The 23,300-nt window shown below is 36.3% G+C and overlaps 1 protein-coding gene across 1 annotated transcript; it reads left to right on the forward strand.

Annotated features, from left to right (window-relative positions):
• Positions 1-3,245: 3,245 nt before the first annotated feature.
• On the forward strand, positions 3,246-22,357 carry ptpn6 (protein tyrosine phosphatase non-receptor type 6). Its single transcript, XM_028469775.1, has 15 exons — positions 3,246-4,051; positions 5,331-5,453; positions 6,609-6,803; positions 10,834-11,017; positions 13,124-13,240; positions 13,400-13,528; positions 15,059-15,155; positions 15,565-15,644; positions 15,731-15,877; positions 17,595-17,726; positions 17,799-17,953; positions 19,777-19,844; positions 19,971-20,122; positions 20,390-20,454; positions 22,238-22,357. Exons 1-15 carry the CDS (start codon positions 4,044-4,046, stop codon positions 22,332-22,334), a joined length of 1,749 nt encoding a protein of 582 aa, XP_028325576.1. The 5' UTR covers positions 3,246-4,043; the 3' UTR covers positions 22,335-22,357.
• The last annotated feature ends 943 nt before the right edge of the window (positions 22,358-23,300 follow it).

The following is a 23,300-nucleotide window of genomic DNA, read 5'->3' on the forward strand; positions in this document are numbered from 1 at the left end:
CAGAAGGATGAAGACAGTCAGTGTTCGGTACCGCTGTTTGTGCTCATTTATACTCCATCTATGTAAGAGGGAAAAAAAACATCTTTATTTTGAAATAAACTTTACGTCACTGCGCAGTTATTTCTGCTTGTTCATGTCTTTAAAATGTTTTTACATTCAATGTCCACTGGGGGGCGCTCACAGTCAACGACTATCAGAGCGATAGTGACAGGATAGTTAAAAATTAGAGGTTTAATGAAGCGCTGTTGTATCATGTCTATTAAATTAACTACTTTTTAGGAAAATGAATGTATTTACATATATATACATATATATACATATATGTATATATATGTATATGTATATATACGTCAATGTATATATACATATATGTATGTAAATCGGAATTGGTTATAGAATAACATTAATGTTAACAAAGAGTTAGGAAGCTAGTCTGTATACCCTATAAAACATCTTGTCCATTAATAACAATTGACATTCACGACAAGTCTTTTATTCTCTATAGCAAGATGTTTATCTTTACACTGGTAGGGGTTTTTAATACCATGTTACTAATTAAAGAATATATATATATACTCAAAACTAAAGCTGTCCCAAGCTGTTTATACGATACCTATATGGTATTCTTGAGTATTGGCAGATTCCGATATCAGTCTGATATAACATCAGCGAACATTATACACACTTTTATTACTTATTTTTGTAGTGTAAGTGTTAGAAAAGGCCTGATCAAGTGATATTACTCAGAGAACAAAAGTCAGCAACAGTGGGTATAAAAAAAAAAAAAAAAAAAAACACATTTATTAATAACAATGGGTTTCATATATTTATTTTAACCTTTAACATAAGAATAATCTACAATTGAATCAAATGAGTAAAAATATAGGAGGTTTTAAATGCAGGTCTATATAATGAGATACACATTTTTTTCTGAAATCAGACTTTTACTCAATATCAATATTGGATCAGGAAGCCTTTAGTAACAACTATCACAATTTTTACTGTTTTTGATTTATGGGGGATTAAATATTGCTTCCAAAAAGTAGCATGGTACAATGAGATTCATGCATGTCATCATGGAATTTAAAAACTGACTATAATGGACAGATGTGGGGAAAGAAGACATTATACAAAGGCTACCCCCCTTAAATCTTGTCCTGGGCACCTTGGACTGACATTTTTTGTGATGAAGTGCAAGACTCTGATGAAGAAAGTGTTAAATAATTTACACTATTTAAATCCTAGATTAGTAAATCCGTAATATGTGTTATTTTAAAACATGTTGTAATAGAGGGGAGGTGCGTATATGCAATAGATTCCATTATGCAGAAGCAGTTAACACAATGATTCATTACAACACACTCAAGAACTTGAAAAAAAAAAATGTACTCGTTCTGAAGATGTGTGGCAGAAAAAGCTTTTACTGTGGTTGTGGAGCCGTGTGAGTTAAAAACAGTTCAAATAAATCAAATAATAATACTAATCTGTTTTGCCCTGAGGCTCTTTCTTAAATCTTTGAGCTTGAGTCACCTGTGACAGTTGCTGGGTCATCACTATCTATTACAAGGATCAATTATTTTGTCTTTAAACACTGCAAAATGGGAGCATCCAACAAAAGCTGTATTTGGAGATGATCTCTTAACCTTGTTTAGTATTTAGGGCCTTGCCTTGTTTAAAACTTTATGCTTGAGTGTTTTTTTAAGCTTCCTGAACATCAACTTTGAGCTTACTTCCAGACTATGTGCTATTATAGGTAGATTTATACACATGTATGTTTGTGTAAATGCATAAAACTTATGTTGCACACAAACTCTCCTTGCAGCATAAATAGATCATATAACTAAGTCTGATGCAGTGTTAATTCTGTTGACTAAATTTTTTTTGTCACCTACATTTTTCAAAATGACAATGACGAGACTAAAAACGTATGTGAATTTTAGTTCCTTTTGACCAGATTTACAGCAATATTTGTGAAATTTGTGATATTTACTTTTCACGTAAAACAATAATGTCAATGTTAAATGTAAATGTGTAAATCTAAATGCTAAATCCAAATTTTGAATCTAAATGCTAAATGTAAATATTGAAGGTTTAACATTAAATCTAAATGTTACATTTAAATGTAAACGCTAAGTGTTCAATCTAATTGTCAAATCAAAATCCAAATGTTAAATCTAAATGTTAAAGTAGAATTTTAAATGTAAATGCTAAATCTAAATGTTAAATCTGAATTTTAAATCTAAATGCTAAATGTAAATCTAAATGTTAAATCTGGATTTTAAATCTAAATGCTAGATGTAAATCTTGAATGTTAAACACTGAATCCAAATCTAAATGTTAAACCCACATTTTAAATATTAAATCTAAATGTTAAATCTAAATGTCACGGGGGGGAAATAAATATTTAGAAAGCTACTTGAGACCAGTCTGAGTCTGCATTTCCCTCCTCGTCCGCTGACTCTTCCTCCTGTGACTCCAGCACACATGGACATTTCCCAACCGCCACATTTTTCCAAGCTCCAACCAAGTCGACCATCTGTAACGCCACTACACGAATAGCACTCGTTTGCGTCAATTAACTTTTATTTCGGTACATCTGGTGAATTTACATATTAGCTAAATATGTTGTTCCACCCGTGACATTTCGATTTTGATTTAACATTTTGATTTTGATTTAACATTTAGATTTAACATTTTGCATTTAGATTTAGATTTAATATATAACACTTAGATTTTGATTTAATATTTATCATTTAGATTTAACATTGACATTATATTTTTACCAAAGAAAAAATATCGTAATTTTCACATATATTGCTGTAAATATGGTCAAAAGTAGCATAAAAATAATTCACATATGTTTTTTAAATGTGGTTTGTTGCTAAATGTTGCAAAAAGTTGCCGTTTATTTTAGCATGTGCAACTTTACAATCGCCGCCCCATATCTGCAACCTGTTGGGGACTGAATATGAGTTACAAGTTTAAAACAGATTACCCGTTTGTGTTTGTGTGGTATAGTTGTGAAACTGGACCCTTTTATTTTTGTGTAGGTGGTTTTGTGTTTTTGCATTTTGATGAAACTTAGATCTCTGATTATGATTCACTTCACGGTGGCGTTCTACTGTAGTTTGTGTTGAAGTGTCAGTTCTCTTATTTACGACAGGTAAACAAGTTCAGGGTTGTAAATGATATACTGAGTAAAAGCCACAGACACACACACACACACTGGGCCTCAAATGAGGAAGTGCAGCGTGACCTTTGCACACCTGGAAGTTAAGAATACACAGACAGCCGAGCCGACACACAGGTAGGCAGGCAGAATACGGGACGCTTTGTGAACAATGCAAACCTCAGACGCATCTCGGAGGAAAAAGAAGCTCATGTAATGTACCTGTAATGCTGCTGACCCGACACTGATCTCCTTTTTGTGTGGAGAACACAGCACCGGCAGCACACTGAGGGTGGATCTGATCTGTGGAGCTCAAACCTTCTGCACTGTAAAGTGTAATGCCCTTTTTTTTTGTTTCATTATTTCTATCATCATTCATCCAAAATAAACACTAAACACACCAGTGGCCGGATCTGCTGGGGGAGTTACAGTACGTCAGCTATTTTGGTTCCTGTATTGCTTTCACTATTTTGTGAAAGGAGATGTTAAAAAGGAAGAGGAGGGAGTAGAGTTAGAGAAGGACGAAGGGGAGGAGAAGCAAACGCGTCACCGTCCTCGTCTGGTTGGATGTTGGTTGTTTATAAGCAGCTGAGAAGAGTAAGTGTCTCCACCTGAGAAGAAGGTCTGAGTGCAGGGAGTTAGGAGCAGGAGTGATGCTGGTTGTTTTATGCTGAATTATGCAGGGATGGAGATGATAGCTTTGATATGAGATGTTAGACGTGGCAATAGTGTAAAAAAAAAAGAAGAAGAACCTACTGGAGAGAAGGACTAGAGCTAGTGTGTTACTAGAGATTTAGAAGTAGTTCCTCTGCACATTGACTCCTCACCACCTGCTCTCCTTCTCTTGTCTCTTGGAAGAGGTGAACAAGGCGACATGGTTCGGTGAGTCAAGTCACTGCCGGACACCACGGCACGCCTTCAGTCATCAACTGTCTGTGCTCAGCATGCTTTGTGCAAGAGCGGGATCACAACTTCTCTGTTTCCATTCCTCCTTCTCCTCTCTTCCTCTGGCTTTCCACTCAGACTGACCTTGTTTCTCAATCATGTGATGTGCAAGGCCTCATGTGCTGATTAATCGTAGAAAAAAGTGTTTTCAATTGATTGATTCAATGTTATATTATTTGTATTATAATTATTGTTAAACTTTATTCATCTATACTTGTCGACATGCTTCTGTTGTTTCATTGAACTTAATGACAGCATCCACCTCCAAGAGCTTCAGATTGTACACACTACTCACACTTTGTATTGTGACATTAAACAGTGTGTTTTGGGCAACTTGGAGTCTGTATAACCTGCTTCTAATGGAATTAAATAGGTTTTCACATTTAAAACATACATATGTTGTTGGTTTAATAAAAAGTAATAATGACAATAATAATAATACACAAAAATAAATTCTGTAGCAGTCTACAGTAATATCAGTATTTCTTCTGTAATGTGATGGATTAAGTGTTGACAGTCAATTATTTGCGAGAGAACAAGCAGAAGAATTATGACACTAAGCGTTTGATATTTCATAACGTATTTGGGAATGAATGTGAAATAATCCACTTGTTTCCAAAATTGGTGTTCAGAGTTTATTGGTGAACAACAAAAAACATGACCAAAAAAAGAAGTAACATTGCCTGAAGCGTTTACCAAAGTATAAGTAATGAAACAGATCCAGGATAAATGAGTGCAAAACCAGAAGTTGACAGAGTTAGTTTCAGTTAACAAGCTTTTTCAATTTTAAAACTTTCTGTGGTGTCGCAAGAAAAAAAGCAATAGAGTACAATTTTATTTAAATAGGGATGGTACAATTATAGAAAGTTCCAATACAATGAATGCAAAGAGATTATAGCTATTGATCATTTCCAACTCTTGTCCGTAGTTGGGCTTTTACATTTGATATTAAAATCAATGAGGCAAAATGTATAGTACAAAGGCTAAAACAACACCATACACCACACACACACATACAGTACTTAAACACACACAATCATTACAACAAGCAGATAAACAACAATCATACAACATAATACTTGCTTAATTATTGACCTTTTTTTTATGATGATGATTATCAGTCTCACGGTGATCCATTGTTGCATTTCTCCTCATTGTCGGCTCATATATGCAGGGTTTGGTTGTATTCACCTTTGTTCTGTTTGTGTTGGTGCAGGTGGTTCCACAGGGACATCAGTGGCCTGGAGGCCGAGGAAATACTCAAAACTCGGGGCATCCACGGCAGTTTTTTGGCTCGACCCAGCAAGAAAAATGTAGGAGATTTCTCCCTCTCTGTCCGGTACGTATGACTGTAGAGAAACGGCCGTAAGTGTTTTCTTTTAGTAGCACCATGTGTGCACTAAGGAAAGTCTTTAGTTCATGATTTGTTGGAGATACTGAGCAGTCATGGATCTCAAGCAGAGACAGTTGTGGGTTAATGGTGAGCAACAAGTGGCTCGCAGGACACAATTTGAAAAGTACTATTGTATCTGTCAACATGCGCAATGTTTATTATCATTCTACCACGGAAAGAAAAGACAGGGAAGAGGGATTCAGGGTGGGTTCACTGCTTTAAAGTGAGAGTTGTGTTGTACACAGTTTAAATTATTAACTTGCTTTCATCTTTGTAATTTTTTGGTTTTTCCTCAGTATTCGGACGAACAAAAAAAAGGACTTATTGTTCACTGTTCTTGACACTGTTTATTTACATTTTAGCTTTAAATTAACCTATAAATTAAAGAAATATTTGCACACCAATGTGTTTTGAAGGTAAAAGTTAAAATTTCAAATATACGTGTCAATAATGTCACTGAGGTTAGAGTTCATCATGAAACAGCTCTGCAGGTTAAACTCCAAACGCTGGAATAATATGAAATTAATTAACAGCATTGTTTCATTTGATATTTCCAACTCACTTTCTCTCCAATTTTATTGAGTAAAAGGATAATCTCTCCTTTTTGTGCAAATTAGGCCTCTAATCAAGTTGTTTATTTGGCAATATACGGTCTGCAAAAGGCATGCTTACAGTTTTCTAATCATTGAGCTTTATACATTTGAAACTCTCTATACTGAAAGTTCTTCTTTTGCTTCATAAAGAGAATAAAGCAATGAATTTACTAACTTGTGCTTTCCTCTCACAGTCCTAAAAGAAACAGCTTTTATGTTGGGGTCATTGGAATTACATTTACATTTAATGGTGAATGTGTGTTACTGTTAGCTTAATTATAATATGGTTGGATGAAAAAGATGGATGGATGAAATTTGTCTGCAATTAAGACTAAACACAGATTTATTTATTTTTTAGAAGTATTGAAACCAAAGATACATGGCTTTGTTGGATTTAAATATCTACAGAGTTCAGCCTTTGGTGCTTGTGAAGATTTTTGTATCTTCAGCAGGTTTATGGGTTCCAACATGATGACTGTTGTTATGCTATTTTTTTTTTTTTTTGTAGAGTGTACGATCAGGTGACCCACATCCGCATCCAGAACACAGGCGACTTCTATGACCTGTATGGTGGGGAGAAGTTTGCCACTTTGTCAGAGCTGGTGGAATACTACACCTCAGATAACGGCTTCCTGCAGGACAAGGACGGAACCACTATCGAGCTCAAATATCCGCTCAACTGCTCCGACCCCACCACAGAGAGGTCTGTGCCCACATTTACACCCTGCAGAGTTCATGAACAGAACCCAAATATGAAATTAATTCATTAATTAGAATTCTGGTGAAAGGATTAGGGTTTGCTGCACAAATCACCACTTACATCATTTGCCAGCATTTTCATTATTGTAATTATGAATGCTATCATTTTCATATTTTACTCAAAACTAACCACTAACCTCTGCTGAATTCAAATATCTCTTTGTAGAGATGTGCTAAATTAATGGTTCCCAACCCTTTTTGGGTCGTGAACCCATTTTGATATCACAAATTTCTGGCAACCCCAGAGACTTTTTTTTTTTAAAAAAAATTACTTTTTGATCATGTTTGTGATATAGTGATAAAAGTAACACTAGTGACAAAATGTGCCAGCTCAGATATTTCTACACATATTTTTTTTTAAACTAGATTTATATTTGAGGAAGTAAAAGTATAGAATACAGATGTTTGAGATTCTCTGATGATATAAATAATAATCAGTACATTTTTTGAATCAATTTCTAGACATTTCAGGTGACCCCACATGGGGTTACGACCCCATGATTGAAAAATACAAGGCTAAAGGTTAAATAACAAGACTTTGAAGGCAGTGGGCCCCAATTTTTCAAAAATAAAAACACCTGGAACATACAGGAAAATAGAACACATGTCATTTTTGGAAACCTTTTTCTTTGCTCCCCGACAACGTCTGTGGACCAGTGTTTAAAAATTCCACCCTGATATTGACCAATGTGGGCCCATGAGCAAGGTCCTTAACCCCCAAATGCTCCCAGAAAGCTACACTGTGGCTGCTCACCCATGTATGTGATTGCAACTGTAGTTGAAAACTGTTGCTTAAGTTTGATACATCATAACAGACTGTGATGAGTTACAAACTGTGATAATATTTTAGCATTGAATGAAAGAATTAAAAAGGATTATTTTTACTCTGTAGTGGGAAGGGAAGTGATAATACAGTAGATTTGACCCTTCAGCAGTTATTTTTCTATATAATAAATTAAAATCAAATCATAATATAACCTTTCCTTAAAAAGATGGAAGGGGAGAATTTATAGATGAATAATGAATTAATAATGCTGATGTTGTTTTTCAGAGCAACATTAGACAGGTTGTTTTATTTAAATGTTTTTTTTGCTTGTTGTGCCAGCCTTATGCAATATGTGTCCTGCAATAAAACCATGTGCAAATAACTGAAATTAGCAAAATGGGACCAACTTAGGTCTTAGTTTCAGGAAATGATTAATATAATTTTCTCTGCAGTCTATAAGTTTCAAGTCCTCTCTTCTCTCTGTGTGTATTTTTATGATCTCATGCATGGTGAGTTGTTATATACTCATACGGTATATTATATATACTGTATATATAAATAAATATATATATATATATATATATATATATATGACAGTTGTTATATACATTCATTTATTTTTACTTGATTGACGTAATTTCATTCTCTACATTTATTGAAGGAGTGAATGATGTCTGAATGTGATTGTCTGTCTCTGTGTGAATTGTTAGTTAATATATTAATAAATAAAAACCTTAATTTTCCCACTTCTGACACCAATTGTAGAGGCAAAATTTCAGCTGTCCTCGTAGACCCACAACAGTTGTTCTGTATTGATGAAGTCCACGCTTAGACGGGAATGTATATTAAAAAAAACATATTTAATAAAGAAAAGAGCAAAGGATAAATACAACGACCCTCTTCCGCAGGAGGGGTGACACGCTGAACCCTGAAAGAGTAAAGCAATATATTTTATAGCATGTGTGAAGGGAGGAAGGATTTTGATGGAAAATGACTGCTTCTTCAGAGCTCTGCTTAACAGAGCTTTGTTATGAGACCTTGAGTAGAGACTGGTTTTTGCTGGCGCTGTGAATACAGCACAATCTGTCTGTACTGCCAGTACGTAATCCAATCTAACATGACTCAGCAATGGAACAACTTTTCTGTTCAAAAGTACAATGAATAATGTAGTCATTGTGTATAAACACATGAAAAGTTGCACACATGAACGCACATTTGATGATTAATATAATAATTGTTGTAACATAACATATTGCTTATGTCATTTTTATTTAATATTTTTAAATAGTTTGTTTTCCACTGTATAATCGAGCATTTCCTGCACACACAAATGTACTAATTTGTACCGATTATCAAGTACAAATGTAAGTAGGTATGTTTCTTTTGATATCTTTCCTTTTTAAATGCAGTGAGTTGAAAATCATTGTGATATAATCATAAATTATGACTGCTTTTACATGTGCTAGGACACAATGTTTTTTTTTTAATCTAAATGCTGTTTGTCAGATGCACAAGAATAACTGATAGCAAGAGTGATATGTGCATCCAGCACATTTTTATTTGTCAAAACAACTGCACAAATATTAATGCCTTGCACCAAACAGATGCTGACTTTCATATTTTGTCCCTTTATAAGAGGGGCAGGACTTTTTACACTGTGTATGTAAGAGACAACGCTTCACCCAAGCTGAAGGCTCTCCTCCCCCCAAAACCCCCCTTACATTGGTTGTCTAACTTCCCTTTTGTTGCTGCGGTTGGAAACTTTAAGTTTTGACACTTTGCATGAGCTGGACGCTGCTCTCCTTCCTCTGTTGCACACTTCATCATGTTCTATATCTTCCTCTTTAACCCTAAACTGTAACCTCGTTCCACTCAACCTTTATCAGCAGGCTGTGACTGCTGCTGAGTGTGTGGTAAGTTGTATTAAGGATAAATTGGCATCAAGACATGCTTTCTTTTTTTTTTAACTTGTCTGCAGATTGCCTTTCTTTCTGCTCGGTCAAAGGTGCTCCAACCCTACCGGTTCTAGTTACAACTGACTATGAAATAAAGCCATTAGATTTGATTTAGATTATACCTCGTCTATTTATTTATTGTTGTAAATCATTGAACGGCCAAGCTTAGTTTGTGTCGGTTTGTATTATGTTGTCTTTTTACTTAAAGCTACTGTTATATTGGTTAAGATACAATCTTAAAAAAAAAGTTGTGGAAAATAAATTATTTATTTCAGTTTGATTTTATTAAAAAAAGAACTCATAAGGACACCTCAAAGCATCAGTAGATGCCTCTGAGGAAGACTGACAGTTGGCAGTCGAACCTTGTCAGGAGATCAAAGTAAATGAATCTATGATAACCACATTTATCTATTTATCTGATAAACCGTGGCTCAGGTGATAAAAGGGTCGTCTCCTGATCGAGGTTGTGGGTTTGATCCCAGTCTATGCCTGTCTATGTGTCCAACTGTCCTTTGGCAAGACAGTGAACCTTAAGTTGCTCCCAGTGGGCGTGTCGGCTAGGGCTTTGCATGGCAGCTCTGTCCCATTGGTATTGAATGGGTGAATGAGCTATGTACACTACACTACTATAGTGTAGGGATAAAGCACTATATAAATCAAGTCCATTTACAATTTACCATACATTTCCTGAAATAGTTGTCTGAGTAATGACACCTTAACATATTGTTCAAAATATAAGACAAAATAAACTTGCTGGAATTACCATAAGATGGAGCCACAATGCTCAATGTGCACTGAAATTTGATTAGAAATAGACTAAAAGTGATCATTTATAGAAGCATGAGCTATATTCAGAGGGCTGGGGTGAGGAAGAAGGATGGGGTAGTGGTGGTGGTGGTGGTGTGTGTGTGGGTGGGGGGGGGTGGGGGGGGGTAGTAGCTATAAATACTACGCCCTCTTTAGCCAGAAAATCAGAAAATTTTCCGACCGCAATGCAGGAAGTCTTGTCGAAATTGAGGACTGGGCCTAAATTCTAGCCACAAGCCAAGCTTGTTGAGCAGTTGCAGCGGCACATGCACACGCACACACACACACTAACAGAAATATGTGTCAACTTCTGGTATCTTCAACATCTGTGTTGCTGTTTTTACATTTAGGCTGCGTGTTCGTGCTGGGTTTCTATTCTTGGTCCTCAGCCCTTCCTGTTGCTAATATAACAAGGCTCATGTTTGATGTTCCTGTGTGTCTCTCAGGTGGTACCATGGCCACTTGTCTGGGCCAAACGCGGAGAAGCTGCTGTGTGCACGAGATGAGCCCGGGACCTTTCTGGTTCGAGAATCGCTGTCCAAACCTGGAGACTTTGTCTTATCGTCGCTAACAGACGAGAAAAGCAAGAGTGGAGGGAAGAGGGTCTCCCACATTAAGATACTGTGTCAGGTGGGTGTGAGGACACCATGAAAACAGTTCACGTTACATCAAAAATATTGACGGCCCTTCCGAAAACTGTGCTTCGCAAGACTGAAATACTCTCATTTCCTTGTCTTAAGCAATGAAAAAGAGTCACATTTTGTGCAACATCATTTACTTTAAATATGTTTAAGCACTTTTGCAATAGTGTTTTAAGATGCCTTCAAGAAACTAAGGATATTCTTTGAACAATTTGAGCCCATTCTTGCTTATTTCTTACTTTAATGCATTTTTGCTACATTACTCTAATTTGTGCCACTTCGCCATCATATTTCAATGCCTCTTCTACACATTTTTTTCCACTTTCCAAACATTTTCAGCACTTATAAACCCTTTTTACCACTTTTCCACCTAATGTCGCATATGTTGACCCATCATCACTTTTAACTTCTTCTCACCATTTTCATGCTTATTTTTTATGCCATTTTAAGCACATTCATGATTTGTCATGCCCATTATTTGCCAGTTTAAACTAATTGTTCCAATAGTGACACTTTGAATTTTTACCTCTTTTTCTCTGTGGTTTTTAAAATCCCATTTCACCACCTTTTCCACCATTTTTGGTCACTTTTAATCCATTTTATTCCTGATTAAAACAAGGAGTTACATCTTTAAGATGAATATATACTATGTTCCAAATAATAACAAACTTCCTGGATGACAGTGGATATTATTCAGATAAATTAATAAATGTGGTTGTCACAGGTTCATAGAACAATGGACCATCATTTTGCTGACTTGATGGATGGATCTCCCCTTTATTCCCCTTCATAGATGGCCCTGTCTCCACATGACTGTTCTTTAATGTTCATGTCTGTGTTCAACCACCTTCAGGTACAGCGGGGGTCCCTGGTCTCTGGCACCTTTTTTTAGGGTCACTTTCTGAAAAGGTTGAGAACCACTGCTGTAAACAATGCTCACATTAACATGTCAAATATATAACATACATAATCTAACATATCGATCGGGTGCTACAGTTTCTCACATTGTCAGGGTGTTTGTGGTATTTATAGCAAAGGGGAAAAAATGTGCTAAACCATAAGCGGTGTTTGTGCACTTTGCAGAGGTTAAAACGATTATTGTGAGATTAGTGGAAGGGTTACAGAGGCTCTTTCATGAACATGTGGCATGTAGAGATCAGGTGAGTTTCCTGGTTGCACGTTGCACTGATCTCCAGCCTGTTATTGACACAAAGGTGCCAGAGTAGTGATAGTGCATCAAAGGACAATCTTTACAGTTACACAACTCAACTATCACCAAAATCACCAGTCATCCTTTTTGAAAGCTTGTTTGTATTTTGAAACAACAAAAATATTTCTTTTTTTCTTTTTTAACTAATTGTGTTATTAGGGTAAATCCATTTGTTGCAGGGTTGGGGTCAGTTACATTTTTCAATTATGATTACGGTGATTTCCATTTTTTTCTTTTCCAATTAAATTCCAATTATTATTTTTCCCTTGAAAGTCAACGACATTTACATTCTCAATTACAAAAGTTAAATTACAATTTTACTAACTTTTATTTATATAGTGCTTAATAACAGCCCACACAGGACCAAAGCGCTTTACAAATGATCTCCTATACAGTAGTTTATATTTTGGTGTGCTGTGCATGCTTGTCATTTATAGGCCTATCGTGATGATTGTATGTACTGTATGTGCATGGTGTCGTTTTAACATCTTTATGTTTACATTTTAGTGCATTGATTATAATATCTTATGTAAAAGCCCAACTAAGGACAAGAGTTGGAACTTACCAATAGCTATAAACTATTTCTACTAAACATCAGTTACAATTTACACTATTTTTACTTTGGTAAATTGTATCATCCCAGTTTGAATAAAATTATGTTCTATCTCTAACCCACTAACACAATTTTAAAAAAATTTTTTTTCGTGGAAATTATACAATTTCAAAATCAATTATCTAAACTCAATTACAATTCAACTAAAATTACAATGGAAATAGATTGTTTTCCCCAACCCTGATTTGTTGCAACCATTATTATTTTCTTTTGCTGTTTTTAAAAAAAATCAATTTCTGACTGTGCTGAGCTGCTTGTTGTTTGTTGTGCAGAATGAAAGATACACTGTGGGAGGCTCGGACGCCTTTGAATCTCTGACCGACTTGGTTGAGTTTTACAAACGCAAAGGCATCGAGGAAGTCTCTGGGAACTGGGTTCAACTCAAACAGGTGAAATGGACACACGATATGATGATAGAATGTAATATATAGTTTTCGTAAATTATTTCATGAAAATCGACGGCTTACAAAGATGATGTGCCATGTGCTCTGGCCATTTCCTTTCCCTGCATGATGTTCTAAATGTTTTCCTCCCTCTGACTCCGGCAGCCATACTACTCCACCAGAGTGAACGCAGCCGACATCGACAACAGAGTGAAGCAGCTCGATCAGACCGCACAGAAACAACTGGAGGGTGAAGATGAGAAGAAAAAAGCAGGATTCTGGGAGGAATTTGATGTAAGATTACACCTCAGTATAAAGCATCCATAAAATCACGCCCATCCATACAATTTTACTTGCCCTGTTATAGATTCCACCTGCTGTCAGCCACAGAACCTTTAATGCAGAGATGGGCAATTTTTTTTACATTGGGGGCCACAAAAATCTGATTTTCCAATCCGGGGGCCACATTGTCAACTTTCATAACAGCATTGGGAATAATGACCAATTTGAGCATTTATACAGGGAAGAACAAAGGGTTTGTGTGTATATCTTTCTGTGTGTTTTTGCTCTTTCCACATATGTTGTGAATCATTTTGTTTGTGTGTTTTTGTGTGTGTATTTTTCTGTTGTCAGTTTGTGTTTTTGGAGAATTTTTGTGTACTTTTGTTGTCATTTTTGTAAAATGTTGCTGTCATTTGGTGTATTTTTTCTTTTTTTGTGTATTTTTGTTTTACTTTTTGGTATCATTTTGTGTGTTTACTATGGGGGCTGCACAAAATTAGTCAGAGGGCGGCTTGTGGCCCCCTGGCCACCGATTTCCCATGTCTGCTTTAATGAGTAACTGAACACCAAAGAACTGCAAAAAACAAATGTATTTAGGTACAAAGTAGTGTTGTTGATTGATCCTACTTTCCAACTCTTGCCATTTTAGTCGAAGTATTTCAATTTGGCATATTTTGTCATAAAAATGTAAGGGTCTGCCCTCTATGGTTGAAACCTGGCTATTAAAATTTAATTTGCTATTGGCTGAAAATGGTGGTTTGTGACGTTTTGGTGGTTTCTGGTTGCCTTTTTTTGGTTTTTAAAATTTACATTTTAAAGCAAACGATACTATATCATCCTGCAGCCATGAGGAAATAACCCAAGACAATGATGACATTGTTGGTTTAACACAAATGTCCATGTGTGACAAGTGTGTCATGGGGAGGGATTGCATGATGCCATGCAAAACAAATGCCCACAATGATGTCTGAGTAGAATCCATGTATTTTCCCACTAGTGCAGAAGAGAAGAGGAAAGAGAAGTTATCAACTGGTCAGGAGTGAGAAACTGGATTAAAGTTATTGCCATTGTGGGTGAAAAACTGGAAAAACTACCAAGATCACACTTGGACCATTTGGTGATTCTTTAACATGAAACCCATAGGAGGCCAAAATCCTTCAAGCATACCCAATTTTGTTTTAATGCTGTACAACTGAAAAATAGAGTTACGGTTTTAGAATCTAACATAACTTTTAGAACAAAGTCTTGGCTTATTTCAGTCAAAGTTTCATAACATTTGATGAAAAGTGACAGTTCTAGACATGGTTTTCCTAGAGGTGAGTCTAGGCGGTCTCCAAAGTGTCCAACTGAGTCTAAAACATTGTACCACCTCTGGGACGTGAAATAATGATATGAGAAATTAGACACTGATGCTGACCCTTCAGAATTCCTGGACACCTTTCAAAGTGGCTCCATCACTGTAAAGACCCATGTCTTCATTTCTAAAAGTAGTGGTGACTTTATGTTAGCATGCTACACTGCTGCTCTTCATCTCTCTTCCAGGCTCTTCAAAAACTGGAGGCAAAAGTGAAGAAGAGTCGGGCAGAAGGCCAGAGACCGGAAAATAAGAGCAAAAACAGATACAAGAACATCCTTCCCTGTGAGCTTCTTTTCCTTTCCTTTTACTTTTTAGATTATTTTTATTTCGCTTCTTCTTTCTTCATCCTTGTAAACAACAAAACCCATGGTGAAAGTTATTGTTTTTGTTAGTCATCTTGTTGGTGGAATTTTTGATGCATATGTTGACAGATTTGCTTCTTTGGGTCATTGAGAACATCTGATTTGAGTCTTCAGGATAAATTAATAAATTAATCTTTTCTATCCGTTATGCAACACTTCCAGTTTTTGGATTTACAATTTTTTGAATCCATGTAATACGTTTTACATTTTTAAAAAGGAAATATATGGCCTTGGATAGTTAAAGAAATTGAAATGAAATGAACCAAACCTTTCTTTGTTGTCTGATTCATGTGAAGATTCATTTTTTTTTTTTTTTTTATTCCCTAAAGTTAATGATACTAGAGTCACCCTGAGAGGTGCTGATCCCAACGTCATCGGTTCAGATTATATCAATGCCAACTTTGTCAAAGTAAGTTGTCAAAGTCGCTCCAGGTGTCATTTTTGTTGTTGTGGTAACACTTTTAAAGTGTGGCTCTCATTGCTTTCATGTTCAAGAACAACCTGTGGGAGTCCCCAGGGCAGAAACTCTACATCGCTTGCCAGGGCTGCCTCGCCGGTACTGTTAATGATTTCTGGCAAATGGTTTGGCAGGAGAACACCAGGGTTATCGTCATGACAACGAGGGAGGTCGAGAAAGGGCGGGTTGGTGCACAAACAGCTTTCCTTTTATTACAAGTCTGTTAGTTGACCAACAAGCGAACAGGTGTGTGCGTCTAAAAGGTGTAGACCAGTTTCTACCCAGCAACAAGAATGGAAACTAATATTATTTTGAGTTGTTTCATAATTATCAGATAAAGACATAGTGTAAGCCTCATAGATCAACAAATCAAAGATCATTTGCTCTAAAAAAAAGATGCAAAGTGGAAAGTTGGTTTTGAGCTCTATTGTCTATTTGCCCATTGCATGTGGAGTTCCAGACATGGATGCATAAGTGTTTTTTCTTCATTCTGATATAATGGGAAATAAGGAACAAACTAGAACAAAAAATGGTGTCAAGCAAACCACTGCACACCCTGTCTGGTGAAGAAACTCAAGAGATCACAGTAAGAATGGAGGAAAAACACTTCTATGCATCTGTCTGCAGGACTCCACATCCCACAATGCAGTGTGTTTACAGCGGAGATCAAAACAAATTTTCAAGTGGCAATCTCAACCTTTTACATCTTTTTTTTTTTTTTCAATCCATTGACGTTCGATTTGGATTGATTAACTATTTTGGTGGAACTGTGTTCCTGTTGTAATTTACTGTGTGGCAATTTTGAGAGTTTTTTTCCTGGCTTGGTGCTTTGTTTTATCAGTAATATTTTGTTATTTATCATATATATTTTTTAAATCTTATGTCATGTTGTATTATCTCTGTATTTAAATACCTTTTACATTTTAGGTTGTCTTTTAATATCTGGCCAGGGACACCAGATGAAAACTAGCATATTTTGGCTAACTTTGGCTTTTTTACAGCATGTCTGTTTATCAATGTGCATTATCCATTTTATATAATCAATAAATTCTATGAGGCCTACACTATATCTTTATCTGATCAAAATGTTCATCTCATGCTGCTTTAAGTGTGAGAGATCATTAAATTACTTCAAATATTACAGTTAAAGAGATACAAATCAGACCTTAAATAACCGTATATTTTGTCATTGTTACAGAGGTTATTCACATGACATATTAATCAAAAATGTCATACAACAGACGGGTTTGATTCAAACTTTGACTCTAGGGTGTTAACATCTTCACACAATATCAATCCACCTTCGACAGTATCATTCTGAGGTTATTATTTATAACCTTTTTTTATACTGTTAGACTCATGGGACCAAAGTCTCATTCACAAGACTGACCTGTTTAACTAAAAATAAATCACTATTTGTTTCAGACACACAATTTTACGTGGAAGTGCATGTCCCTATCACTCGTTTACCCGAACAAACATTATCTGTACGGTAATGTAGAGACTCAACAAAAGCCTAGCAAATGCTCAAAGGGAACATTTGAACTTTGTCCTTTATTAGAGCAACTAAGTAAATATTCTTATCTTACTGATAGAAGGTCTGAAACAATGCAAAAAGTGAGAAAAAAGCTGAAGATACAACCTGAAAATAAAAAAAACACATAAATAATATAGCCGAATAAACCTGTTTTCCATGTAAACCTCACTTCGGAATTACTATTTCCATGTAAACACGAAGAAGAACACTTTAATTATGAATATTTCATTCTGAATTAAAAAGCATCATGTGACCATGGCAACTCAGCAACATAATGCTGAACATTTTCTGTTCTCCTGAAAAAAGAAACCCTAACTTAAAGGTTAAGGCACATTTAAGTCTATGTTTTTCTGTCTTTGCTGCAGAATAAGTGTGTTCCGTATTGGCCGGAGCTTCACACCACTAAGGATATGGGGCCCTACAGGGTGACCAGTCAATCAGAAAGAGAGGCTGCTGATTATAAAGTGCGAGTGCTGGAGATTGTTCCTATAGTCACGGTAACCATTCAAAGGACCTCTGACCTCCTCATTAGTGGTTGAGTGGACTTATAACTAACTTTTATTTATCAGGCTGAACCGCCGCGCACCATCTGGCACTACCAGTATCTGAGCTGGCCTGATCACGGCGTTCCTGAGGAGCCTGGAGGTGTTCTCAGCTTCCTCACTCAGGTCAACTCTAAACAGGATGAATATCCTGACTCTGGTCCCATGATCATCCACTGCAGGTAAAACCACAGCCTGAACAGCTGTCGTGGTGTTAGCACTGATAATACTGACACTGACCTATGATGAAGTTCAAGGCTGGTGGGGCAGTGACTTTTTCACTATTTAATAAAAAAAATGTCAAAACTTATTCATTTAAAACATTATGTTGGAAAAATACAAATATATTTTATATCATGCCAGCTCATTTGGTCAGAGATTGTGTAGCTAGGCTCTGCCTCTCACTGTGTTGTTAATCTCCATATTTGTAATGGAAATGCATTAATTCAGCAATTCTTAATGAATAAAATTATCAAACCTGATCAGGAAAAGCAGGGATAGAAAGATGGATATATTGTTGTACTCTAGTGTTAATTTCATACTTCACTACAGTTAGTGTTTATAAATCCCAAATCATGACTAAACATGCAGACACACATCAACTTAGTGGTTCAATAACATGATTCCTTCACTGTTCTCGGCCCGTAAACATCATCTCTACAAGTGATTCTCATCTGGTCCAACCTTGAGATCCACCTTCACTCCTTTATAACAAACCATGACAAAAACCAAGGAAAATTTGTCAACGTCCTTGATATTATTAAACTTAGCACTTTAAGTCAGAGATAAGATGAAAAGAAGAATGCCGATAAGATGGTGAGACTAAAGAAAAATGAAACGGAAGAGTTACCCTCAACTATAATGTGAATACTCTTGGAAAAAAGTGACAGATTGTTGCCATCTACTGTTTGATGTGCAATTAAATGAGAGGCTGCACTATATCCAGATCCCCTTCAAAATAAAATCACAAGATTTTTTTGAAAAATGTTTTTTAATGCGCAGGACACAAGAAAAAGGATGTTGCCGCCCTATGACCCACTATGACTGTGACCCACTTTTAAACCCCACTAGTTGAGAACCACTGCTCAGCATTATACAATAGTCTTTTGACTTTTAAGATAACAATAGTGAAGTCTATAAAGGGTGCATACGTTAAGGCTTAAGCTTACAAAACACATTTACAGAAACAAAGTAATATTAAAAGTAAGTATTATGAAATAGAACTTTAGGTTATTTACATAACCCCGGTTCTATGACTAATATGAGTGAGATGTCCACCAGACAACCCTTCTTGCTTGGGCGAGTGAGAAGAGGTGCTTATTTTGAATGATGTGTGCCCGTCCGCCGCCTCCTCTTATAGGAGATGGGAGTGTCCTGGTCGACAGACAGGTTTCACCAGCCAGTCAGGATTGGCAGATTGAGAAAAATGCTTCTGAGGGCTGCAGATGGAGTGTGCATCCCATAGTGAGACATCTCACTCATATAACTTATAGAACCGGGGTTATGTGAATAACCTTAAGTTTTTCAGTCAACTGATAGATTATCTTACTGTTTTTTTCATGTTTTTTTGTTGTTGTCCTTCCTTAAGTCTGTAGGTTTCTGTGTACAATTCATTTTCCATGACCATCCTTAACACATCAGGTTTTGTGTTTTAACAATTATTCAAATGTCTTTGTTCTGTAGATTTTTGGAATAAATCCACTTTAGAAATGTAGGATTATTATTATTAGCACTCGGGCACGACATCTGCAACTGGTTTTATTTTCTATTTCTATTAGACTAAATTGGTTTGATAAAGTTTTGTGTGACCCCCAAAAACAAATACGCAAAATGACTACATAAACACAAAATGCCAATAATGATTTTTTTTGTAGCCCCAATGATTGGCTGACAATTTCTAGTTTTCATAGAATGTAAATGTGTATCTAAATCAATGTCAGCTAAGTGTGAGTGATGTTTTAATGTGTCTCACCACTGTTATGTCCTTCTACTTTGAATTTTTCAGTGCTGGAATCGGACGGACGGGGACTATTGTGGTGATCGACATGATTCTCCAGACTATTGACACTCTCGGTAAAAAGATCATTTTAAAATTTCCAAGCTTTTGTTGAGATTTTGACTAACAAAATGAAACAAAAACTTCCCAAATCCTAAGGCTACTTTTTATTTATTTACTAATTATACCCTTCCTCTCTACAGGTCTGGACTGTGATATTGACATCCCAAAGCACATACAGATGGTGCGAGAGCAGCGCTCAGGTATGGTCCAGACTGAAGCCCAGTACAAGTTCATCTACTTGGCTGTGTCCGCGTACATTCAGAGCAGTAAGGCCACAAGTAGCGCCTACTTGGTGAGTAAATACAACAGACAGTCAAAGGATGTAGACTACACACACAGTCAGTCACAGTCGGCTTTAGTATATTTAATTGGATATAAGAAAAGCCAGTGAAAGTAAACACTAAACGATTGCGTGCCAATTACTTTAGTTTCTTAGTATAGTATCAGAGACAACGTAATAGTGTCAACATGAACATTGACCCTGAAGCTTAAAATAAATGGCAAACTTTGTGTGTGTGTTGGGTTACATTGGTGTGTAACTGTCTCTGTGTTTTTTTAGGAAACTGAAACAGAGTATGGAAACCTGCAGCTCAAACATCAGCTCGCCAAGAGTAAGGTGTCCAAGTGAGTGAGGCTTTGATCCAATCACACTGCTGCACCAAGCACTAATGCCTAAAAGGCTGAGTTATGGCTCTCACCTTGATGTTAGCAGCTTCTGAAGCAGGGGTGGACTGGGAAAAAAAATCAGCCCTGGCGTTTTGTCCAGACCAGCCAACGACGTCATCAGTGGACATGTGGCTCTTTATGTCTTAATTTTAATTATTATTCGCCAGAATTGTACATTTTTGCTGGTTCTTTTTGACACTTTTATTCAAATTTAGTCCTTTCTTAAAAAGAATTTGGCCACTTTTCATCCAAATAAGCTAACTTTTGCTCATTAAATATCACTGGTTTCCTCTTACCCCTACATTTTGCCTCTTTTTGTTCCACATTTTTGCCCTTTTTCACTATTGTTTGCCAGTTTTTGCCCATTTAAGCTACCCTTTGCTATTACATACCACCTTTTTCCTCTTTGTTTGCCCACTTTTCACTCTTTTCTTCACGGTTTTGCCATTGTTTGGACCATTTTTGGCCACCTGTTACAATGTCTTCTTCCACTCGCTCATCAAAAAAACCCAAACATAACAGACCGGACCGGCCCACTTTGGGTCCATGGCCCACCGGGGCAATGCCCGGAGTGCCAGATAGCCAGTCCACCCCTGTTCTGAAGGCAAACACAACACCCAACAGTTTCAGTCAAATCACCTCCTGGAAAATCAAAGAACTTTACAAGTTGAAAACAAGAATTAAACAAAATAAAGAGGTATAAAAACTAAAAAGGAAAACTAAAGCACACCGATGCAGACATGCAGACCCTATCCACTGCTCCTCACCAAACCTACCAAAAAACCCATGCATCGTTGTTAATAAACAGCTGAGTACTTAGATGAAAAAACCCTAGCTTAAGCCTATTCTAATGGTTAAAGCTCATTCCATTAGTGAAGCTGGTCAGAGACACACCAGGCCTTGTTTCCTGCTCCAAACTCCAAAAAACAAGTTTTTACACGGCACCGTATACCCACACAGCATCCATACTAGCATCAAGCACATCAACTGGAAAGCAGGAGAAGTAGCTGTAGCTTGTAGTCACATGCGAGAGATATATTCTAAGTAATTCCTACATCCGTTTGTTAACATTACATCCTGGACTTAGTCAGCTACAGGTGTCTAAACAGTGATTTAATTATTCAAAGTATCAATAAAGAATGATTGTCTCGCAGTGAGTCAACACTGATATGAGATGTCTAGTCTGTGCATTATATTATTATTATTTTTAATTATTATTATGGGTACCAGTTTTTTATTGGATGACAGACCAAACTAGATTACAAGCACTAGATTTCAATGTCTTCAGCCAGGTAAGTGGTTAAGTTTTTACCTCTATAGAACAAGAAAGCCTTTGATCTTTGTGTTTTTTTTAGTGAGTTATTGAAACTGTATCTATTAGGATTGTACTGGACAATGTGCAGCCTTTTCTGTTGTAATTTAATAAAAGCCAAACAATGATGCTTTGTTGGTTGGAAAATGTTTGTGACCTCTGGGCCAATGAATCACTCATGTGTGAAACCTACAATTTTCTGATTACCCAATTTAAAGATCAAAAGGTTCATAGACTCTGGGCATAACATCTGACCCACTGGGATAACAGAATGGCTACCCAGGAGCTTTGAGTGCCTGAATGACGCTGGTTGATTGTGTTCTCATGTTGCAGCTTCTGCTCATTAGCCTCTTTATTCTCTGTGTCATCCTTTGTAGATCTGCCTCCTCTCTGAGATGATTAAAATCATGAATCATTCTTTCTTTTTAGGAATCAACCGGATGTTTATGAGAATCTGTCAAAGGGAAAAAAAGTACCAAAGAAACCAAAGTCGGAGCAGAAAAGTGGTTCACTGAGGAAAAAATAAAAGACCCTAAGAGGTTTGACCAACATGCGGTGTTTTATTTATGCATTTTTTTTTTTTTTTTGGAGAGCTCATACTCAATAAAAGTCATTTCAAAATTAGGACTAAATAATTATTATTATTAAATGACTTGTTGTATGGATATGTTTGAGTGTGTACTTCCTGGGTTGCATTCCATTTGAATAAATGTATTAAACTTTGCAGCCATAATTACTGATTGAACCTCATTCATTCATATTTCCACCCACTTATTCCTGTTCAGGGTTGCGAGGATCTGCTGGTGCATATCTCCAGCTCGCAATGTGTACTATAGGTCGGGGTACACCCTGGACAGGGCACCAGTCCATCGAAGTCTATTCTTAAGGACTTAACTTAACAGTAAATATTGTTCAGGCATTTGCCTGCATTAAAAACTGTAGTTTAGAGATTTAATCTTTAAAAACAGAATGATAAAGAGCAATACATCCTGATAGAATGAGGGAGGTTATTCAGAAGTCTGGGCCATTTAAGCATATTTAGTGAAAAGTGCAGACTTGTAGGTGAAGGGTAGCAGGTTTGAATCTGCTGTGGGCTCATTAGCAAGGCCGCTGAAAGCCCAGCTACATCCTCAGGGATGAGTTGAATGCAGAGACATTTTTAATGTTATGCTTTGTACCTGAATGTGACAATAAATTAATCTTCTTGTAAAAACGGGCATGAAAGCTAATTTTTCCTTCGAGTGGAAAAAAACAGTATTGAGGAAGTCATGTACGAGCATAGATTTATCTATAACTGCAAGTAAATAGAAGCATGCAAGACATGTTATTTTTTACTTTTACCGTATTTAAATAAATCATTTAATATTAATAGTTGATTTTTGTGTGTGACAATCATAAACAATCACTATATATATAAGAATGCACACTAAATACCATGAGGGAAAACACAATGTTTACTTTGTTGTTATTTTTTGTTTTTTTAGACTCAAGA

This window comes from Gouania willdenowi, chromosome 16 (genome assembly GCF_900634775.1).
Source record: "Gouania willdenowi chromosome 16, fGouWil2.1, whole genome shotgun sequence".
NCBI lineage: Eukaryota > Metazoa > Chordata > Actinopteri > Blenniiformes > Gobiesocidae > Gouania > Gouania willdenowi.